This window comes from Momordica charantia (assembly GCF_013281855.1).
Source record: "Momordica charantia cultivar OHB3-1 chromosome 3 unlocalized genomic scaffold, Mcharantia_2.0 BLBB01000003.1, whole genome shotgun sequence".
Taxonomy (NCBI): Eukaryota; Viridiplantae; Streptophyta; class Magnoliopsida; order Cucurbitales; family Cucurbitaceae; genus Momordica; species Momordica charantia.
The window spans coordinates 7,198,119-7,206,964 of NW_028275161.1; the positions used below are offsets into that span (position 1 = coordinate 7,198,119).

Below are 8,846 nucleotides of genomic sequence, written 5' to 3' on the forward strand. Positions count from 1 at the left end.
GTCAACAGCTCGGGAGGTTGATGGATGATGTTCGCAAAGCACTGGCAATTGTCACACGCTTTCACAAATTTTCTTTTGCGTCTTGATCGATGGTAGGCCAATAATAACCCTGACGAACGACCTTGGCCGATAAGGACCTGGCCCTTGAGTGGTTGCCATAGACCCGTTCATGCACTTCCCTGAGAACATAATTCCCATCGTCTTTGGAAATGCACTTAATGAAGGGTAAGGAGAACCCATGCTGGTACATTGTTCCATATCGGAGCAGGTACCGAGTTGCTCTCTTTGTCATCTTTGGGTCTGTTAGGATATTGCCTTCTAGGAAGTCCCTGATTGGATCCATCCATGAGGAAGGCTGGGAGTCAATTTCCATCATATCTAGTTCCAGAATGGAAGGGTTATCCAAGTTTTCCACTAGAACCAACCTCGCCAGGTCGGTCTCATAGGTAGAAGCTAATTTGGCCAAGGCATCGGCATTGGAGTTTTGTGACCTCGGGATCTGGCTGATTTCGTAAGCCTGGAAGTGGGTGAGGTGCGACCTGACCATTCCCAAATACTTCTCCATCCGAGAGTCTTTTGTCTAGTACTCTTCTTTGATTTGATGCACTACCAGTTGTGAATCGCTAAAAATTTGAAGGTGGCTGGCTCCAAGTCCTCTTGCCATGCGCAGTCCGGTAATCAGGGCTTTGTACTTGGCCTCATCGTCTGAGGTACGAAAATTGAAGCGAAGGGCGTATTCAAAACACATGCCATCCGGGGCGAGGAGGAGCACACCTGCGCCGCATCCTTTTTTATTCGAAAAACCGTCCACGTACATCGTCCACGACTAGTCGGACGTAGAGGTTTGAGCCGGTGGAGGAGTGAGTTCGGCTGTGAAGTCCGCAACGACCTGCTCCTTCACAGCCGTTCGGGGTTCGAATTGGATATCGTACTTGCTCAGCTCCACAAACCACTTCATTAAACGGCCAGACGTTTTTGGCTCATGGAAAACTTGCTTTAAGGGCAAGTTTGTGATGACGGTCACGGTATGGGCTTGGAAGTACGGTCTCAGCCTGCATGCCGAGGTGACTAAGGTGAGGGCCAGTTTCTCCATTTAAGGGTACCTGGTTTCAGGCTCAGTCATGGCTTTACTTGTGTAGTAAACCGAAATTTGCTGCACTCCATCTTACTTGATTAGGGCCGAGCTGACTGCGTTATCAGACATGGCCAAGTACAAAGGTAACGCCCCCAAATTTCAAACATCGCAAAGAGGGCATGTTACTAAAAACCCCCTATTCACTCAACATTATCAACAGAGAATAACTACATTTTGTCCAACAACATTAATTAAAGCAACTAAATCAACATTTTTACCAATATAACCTATCCACTAAGATAAACTTAAATACTCGAACGACAATGGAACAAAAGCTACTCATCTAATTAATGTCAATCTCAAAAGTTCAAATTCTCACAACTCGAACAAATAATCAAAACTAGAGTTCTCAAAATTGTAAACCGATAACTTGAAAGCGTTCTTTAAGTAGGAAACTAAACAAACTAATCCATTATCTAAGCAACAACCCACACTAGAAAGTAACACTCCAATTATCCTATCCAAAACGAAAAAAAAATAACGCAGCACTACATATGGTCTCTGTGGTCAAGTCTCCCTCTCGCCATCACCGTTCCCGTGAGTGACCTCGTTACCTGTAAAATCTAGAGGGAAAAAGAAGGGGTGAGTACAACCACGGTATCTAGTAAGAAATCCATACTTGAAGGTCATGCACAAACAACATGCTTCACAAAAAGTTCAAACGACATGTTTATCAATTTGCCATGCTTTACATAATAAGAAAATAAATACATGTCCAATCATGCTACCTACATGCATAACCCATCATCACATCTCAACTCACTAGTTCTCTTTCCTGTTTCTCCATGACTTTCTCCTTTGAGTCGTACCAACCCCTAACCACGCATAGCCAAGGCGTCAAGATTCTTTAAACTAACTAGTTCTCTTTTCTTTACCTCAAAGACTTATTCCTTCGAGTCGTACCGACCCCTGACCATGCATAGCCAAGGCATTGATACTTCTCTATAGCGCTTGGCGTTCAACCCTTGACCACGCATAGCCAAGGCCTCGAACTCTTGCACCGACCTCTAACCACGCATATTTAAGGCATCGATGGCTTTGCAAGCCATTGATCCTTGTCCTTTTCTCTCAAGGCGCTTGCCTTCCACCAAGGCTCACTGCGTCGATCGCTAACCACGCATAGTTAAGGCCACGACACTCATCTTTATCCAAAATTGGCATATCGATCCCCCACCTTTGTACCCGGAGCCTCGACACCCAACTAGTGACATATCAGCCTCCTGGCCTTGATACTCACCCATTCGCTTCATTATAGAACCAAACTCTCACCAGAGTCCTACTACATGCTTCCTAGGCCATGACCCATGCAGCACACAACTCTCAATAAAACTAGCATGTTTCCGGAACAAAAAACAGTAAGCTAATAATGAAACGACATGTCCAACATGCATGCACAACACAAGATTTGTCCCATATTATTTCAGTATGTTTTTATGAACAGAACCGTACAATGATGAAACCATTCATAATCTATAATGCTTTGATAAATACCACTAAGCATCAAATCCAATAACGCAAAGCAAATCAGTTATAAATAATCAGAACCAACATGATTTCATTCAAACTACTCATAATCATTAGCCAGTATTCACAAAGAGGCAATTAACTTACATATTGTTGGATTTAAAGGTGTGAAAGACAGTGTAATGTAAAGAAACTTATTCACATATACATTGTGAATATGTTTATGGTTTTGTTTCTTTTAATTTTGGAGTTATTTATTTAAATGGAAAAGTTGTTTCTTTATTTTGTTAATTTGTAACTTTATACATGTTGAAGTTACCTATGTAACATATGCAAAAAGGTTACATATGAGTTTAATTTTGTGTAATAACTTACATGTTTGGACAACTATATATAGTTGTGGTTTTGTTCATTTTGAGATATCCAAGCATACCACAATTGGGTATTCTCCTCATCCCACAAGAATTCTCTCTTCTTTTGAGTTGTTCTTCTTGTTTATGTTGAGAGCAAGTATCTAAGAGTTTTGATAGATCCGAGTAGTTGGAGGTTGCAGTTCTATCGGAGTTAGTCGTTGTATCCTGTTGAGACGATCGCTATAGTCTGCTAGCAACTTGTGCAGAGCGAATAATTGTCTTCAGGTCAGCGCTATTGAAGCGTGGCTCGACTATTTTTTATCAAGTTTTGGTGTTCATCAAGTTGTTCAAATTTATATCGTTTGTAGCCAGTTACATTGTAATCTGTTTGTCAGTACTACACAGTTCATATATATAGCGTATATTTACCCAACAATCTGAAGACAATTAACTGATGACTGCAAACACTTCTGCGAATGCTCCTACGATGATGGGATCAACCATTGTCAAATCACATGTAGAAAAACCAAAGAAGTTCAAGGGAGAAAACTTCAAAAGATGGCAACAGAAGATGATCTTCTACCTCACCACCCAAAATCTTGCTCACATCCTAAAGGAGGTATGCCCAACTACTCCCCTAGAAGCAATCACTCCAGAAACTGAAGCTGCTAAGCAAGCGTGGTTGCATTCAGATTTTCTATGTCACAACTACATCTTGAGTTGCCTGGATGATACCTTGTATAATGTCTACTGCAATGCCTTTGATACTTCAAGGCAATTGTGGGAGGCATAAGACAAGAAGTATAAGCTGGAAGATGCTGGTACTAAGAAATTCCTTGTTGGAAAATTCTTAGATTATAAAATGGTTGATACCAAGTTGGTAGTCAACTAGTTGGAAAAATTGCAAATTATTATCAGTGATTTGCAAAGTGAATGATTGGTTATTAATGAACCATTCCAAGTTGCTGCTGTGATTGAGAAATTGCCTCATGCTTGGAGAGAATTCAAATGTTATCTCAAACACAAGCAAAAAGAGTTGTCCATAGAGAATCTTACTGTGAAACTCCGTATTGAAGAGGACAACAGAAAGGGAGACAATGAGCCACGTAAAGTTGAAGCTAATGTCCATATTGCTGAAGCTTCAAGGCGTCATCACAAGAAGAATCAAGCCAAGACAAAGAATGTGAATTCATTACGCTTATTTACATGCATAAAAAGAAGGTTTTAGATGCTGTTTTTACTATGTTTTAGCTTTGTTTCAGACTTTTTCTCGGTCGTTTGAGTTCCAATTCATGCAAAATTTATATATGATGGTTTGTGGTTGGCTTATATTATATTTGTGACATTTTAGGACCATTTGGGAGTGGAAATTAATCAAAAAGAAGCAAAAAGACGGAAAAATACCTCAGGAGGTGCCAAGCGCCTGGGAAGGCTGCAGAAAACAGTTTTTCTTCCAACTTTGCCCTTAATGAAACGCGTCTTCCAATGCATTTTGGTGGTTCCAACCAATGCATACGTGTAGAAGAAGTGTTCCACTATCAGTTTGAGCACGATTTAGTCAGTCAATGGAGTTGGAAATGGGTGATCCACCATCGTTTTAGGACCTACCTAACCAATTCTGCACAGCTATAAATTCCAGCAGCTTCTCCACCAAATTCATCAAGCCTTGCTTCCTTCTCTTGATCATTTTTAGTGTTTCTTTGTTGCTTTCTAAGTACTTTTGAGTTGCTTCCATTAGTTGCTTTTGGTTTTTAAATCCCGAGCACTTTACATTCCTTTATTGAGCTTTGTTTTGTTTCCATTTGTACTTAGTTATTTTCTACTTATTCAAATATATAAAAATCCAGCACTTTGCTTATCTTCCCTTTGCATTTACTTTATTTTTGGTTAATAGAGTTGTGTTTTTGGAGGAAAGAGCACGTGACACTCCCCCTTGCTTGAAAGAGAAGGACGAAGCTCTCATTCCCGATAAAAACTCTCCGTTAGTTAACTTTTGTTTTTCACACATGCATTCCAATTTCAACCATTTTACTTGCTGTATTTTCTTCAATATGTCTTTCTAAATTCCCGTCTGTAGCCCGGTTATGGATAGTTAGCCTTTTATTTCTAAAAATGGTTGCTAAGAAGTAGTGTTTTTGCTTTCCATTCATTGCTCAACATGTTTTCCCAAAAAGTTAGGATTTAGAGAAGGCCACTGTAAGTCTTAACAAGTCAATACTGAAAAGGTTGCTTATTTGCATTGTTGAGTGGTTAAACCGAGGAGAGGAGCGCCTTAGACATAAGGGTTCCGGTTAAGTAGCCTAGACATAGGACCTTAACCCGAGGTTGCGACTATTTCCATCCTAAAACTAAGATATCTCTCATAATAGACATATTAGGGAATGCCTTAGGACTTTGAACTTTCTTAGACATAAGTCAAGTGAAAAGCGTAGTCGTTGGTTCCTAAAGTAAACTGCATGTCGTCCTTAGCGTATCCTTGATTCTTTGTTGGCTAACTTGAAGTAATTCGGTCTAGGTTTTACCATTATAAGACCAAATCCCAAATCCAAAACCATTATTTGTGACCTCTTCCCATTTTACAAATATCACTCATTTCAACGTTCACTATTCATTAAAACCTTAGAGTTTCGAAATTATTTAGAAGTCCTTGAGGATTGATACTTGGATTCTCCATCCATTTTATATTACTCTGACAGGTGTGCGCTTGCATCTATAGAATTGTTACCACGTTTAGTGCGTGCGTTCAGCATAAAACCACCAGTCATGAATCTTGGGCCAAGGAATGATGCTAACAAGCGCATTCGTGCAATCTGCTGGGTTTGTGGCAAGAGTGGGCATATAGCTACAAATTGTAGACACAAGAAGGGACAAAGCTCCAACAACCAGGCCAACACCGTGGAAGATGACAATTTAATTGCTGTCATCTCTGAGGTAAATATGGTTTCTAACACCAAAGGTTGGTGGATTGATACTGGTGCTACTAGGCACGTCTATGGGGATAAATCACTATTCACCACTTACAAGAAGCTAGATGGCAGTGATAAACTTTACATTGGAAACGCTTCAACAGCCTCAGTGGTAGGCAGAGGAAAAGTCCTTTTAAAATGGACTTCTGGAAATATAGTTATCCTCACTGATGTGTGACATGTGCCAGAGATTAGAAAGAATCTTGTGTCAGGAACCCTACTCAATAAAAATGGGTTCAAGCTTGTATTTGAGTCAGATAAGCTTATTCTGACTAAGGGGGGTATGTATGTGGGAAAGGGCTATCTGAATGATGGCATGTTCGAAATGAATGTACTGGCACAAGTGCCCAAGAACAACAATAATAATAACAACTCTTCTGCTTATATTGTTGAGTTGTGTGATGTATGGCATTCTAGGCTAGGGCATGTCAATTATCATTTTTTACAAAGAATGATAAGTGTAGGACTATTGCCTAATTTTAACATTGATAATAGACACAAATGTGAAGTTTTTGTTGAATCAAAGTTTTCTAGAAAGTCATTTTCGTCTATGGAAAGAAGTAATGAGTTACTTGATTTAATCCACAATGATGTATGTGATTTGAAAAGTATTCCCACAAGAGGTGGTAAGAGATACTTTGTCACATTCATTGATGATCCTAGTAAATATCGCTATATATATTTATTACATAGTAAAGATGAGACCTTAGATGTTTTCAAAACATATAAGGCAGAAGTTGAAAATCAACTTGAGAGGAAAATAAAAGTGCTTAGATCAAATAGCGATGGTGAATATGAATCATCATCACTTTCTGAATTTTGTGAAGTTAATGGTATAATCCATCAAACTATAGCACCTTATACACCACAACAAAATGGTGTAGCTGAAAGAAATAACCGAACTTTGAAGGACATGGTTAATTGCGTGTTAAATAGTTCAGGTTTACCCCATAATTTGTGGGGGGAGGCTTTGCTTACAGCAAATTTTATCTTAAATAAAATTCCACATAAGAAGACTAATAAATCACCTGATATTAATAACAATACTATTATGAAACTTATTAAAGCTGAATTCTTTGAGGATATATTTCCTTTTAAAGAAGAAAGACCGAAATGTAATGGTACCTGACTGGGCGTTTTTGCTGAACGCACGCACTAAGCGTGGTAACAATTATATAGATGCAAGCGCACACCTGTCAGAGTAATATAAAATGGATGGAGTATCCAAGTATTGATCCTCAAGGACTTCTAAATAATTTCCAAACTCTAAAGTTTTAAAGAATAGTGAATGTTGGAATGAGTGATTCTTGTAGAATGGGAAGTGGTCACAAATAATGGTTTGGATTTGGGATTTGGACTTATAATGATAAAACCTAGCCCGAATTACTTCAAGTTAGCCATCAAAGAATCAAGGACATGCTAAGGACAATATGCATTTTACTTTAGAAACCAACGACTACGCTTCTCACTTGACTTATGTCTAAGCAAGTTCAAAGTCCTAAGACATTCCCTAATATGTCTATTATGAGAGATATCTTAGTTTTAGGATGGAAATAGTCGCAACCTCGGGTTAAGGTCCTATATCTAGGCTACTTAAGCGGAACCCTTATGTCTAAGGCGCTCCTCTCCTCGGTTTAACCAGTCAACAATGCAAATAAGCAACCTTTTCAGTATTGACTTGTTAAGACTTACAGTGGCCTTCTCTAAATCCTAACTTTTTGGGAAAACATGTTGAGCAATGAATGGAAAGCAAAAACACTACTTCTCAGCAACCCTTTTTAGACATAAAAGGCTAACTATCCATAACCCGGCTAGAGACGGGAATTTAGAAAGACATATTGAAGAAAATACAGCAAGTAAAATGGTTGAATGTGGAATGCATGTGTGAAAAACAAAAGTTAACTAACGGAGAGTTTTTATCGGGATTGAGAGCTTCGCCCTTCTCTTTCAAGCAAGGGGGAGTGTCACGTGCTCTTTCCTCCAAAAACACAACTCTCTTAACTAAAAATAAAGTAAAGGCAAAGAGAGAATAAGCAAAGTGCTAGATTTTTATATATTTGAATAAGTAGAAAATAACTAAGTACAAATGGAAACAAAACAAAGCTCAATAAAAGAATGTAAAGTACTTGGGATTTAAAAACCAAAAGCAACTAATGGAAGCAACTCAAAAGTACTTAGAAAGCAACAAAGAAACACTAAAAATGATCAAGAGAAGGAAGCAAGGCTTGATGATTTTGGTGGAGAAGTTGCTGGAATTTATAGCTGTGCAGAATTGGTTAGGTAGGTCCTAAAACGATGGTGAATCACCCATTTCCAACTCTTTTGACTGATCAAATCGTGCTCAAACTGATAGTGGAACACTTCTTCTACACGTATGCATCGGTTGGAACCACCAAAACGCATTGGAAGACGTGTTTCATTAAGGGCAAAGTTGGAAGAAAACCAGTTTTTCTGCAGGCTTCCCAGGCGCCTGGCGCCTCCCATGATGCTTTTTTCGTTTTTTTGCTTCTTTTGATTAATTTGCACTTCGAAATGGTCCTAAAATGTCATAAATACAATATAAGCCAACCACAAACCATAATATATGAATTTTGCATGAATTGGAACTCAAACGATCGAAAAAAAATCCGAAACAAAGCTGAAACATTGTAAAAACATCATCTAAAACCTTCTTTTTACGCATGTAAACAAGCGTAATCACACCCCCAAACTTAACTTTTTGCTTGTCCTCAAGCAAAACTTAGCAACTTTAATCAGCTTTCTAACACATGGACAAGGAAAAGCAAAAGCAACCGAGATGTTCAATCATAAATTGTCTCAAGGAAAAGATGTCAGAGCCTACCATTCTATTGCCTTTGTAAACTTAGTCACTATAAACCAAGTTTGAAATGATAAAAACTTTCTCTTTCAAAATCCTTTTTCCTTTCA

At 38.7% G+C, this 8,846-nt stretch overlaps 1 protein-coding gene across 1 annotated transcript; it reads right to left on the reverse strand.

Annotated features, from left to right (window-relative positions):
- Positions 1–61: 61 nt before the first annotated feature.
- LOC148212266 (uncharacterized) lies at positions 62–565 on the reverse strand. Its single transcript, XM_088122169.1, has one exon. The coding sequence runs from the start codon at positions 563–565 to the stop codon at positions 62–64; it is 504 nt and encodes a 167-aa protein (XP_087978295.1).
- Positions 566–8,846: the final 8,281 nt, after the last annotated feature.

Bases quoted from the DNA above. Each gene is read 5' to 3' on its own strand.
- LOC148212266 (XM_088122169.1), bottom strand. From the start codon at position 565: ATGGAGAAGTATTTGGGAATGGTCAGGTCGCACCTCACCCACTTCCAG.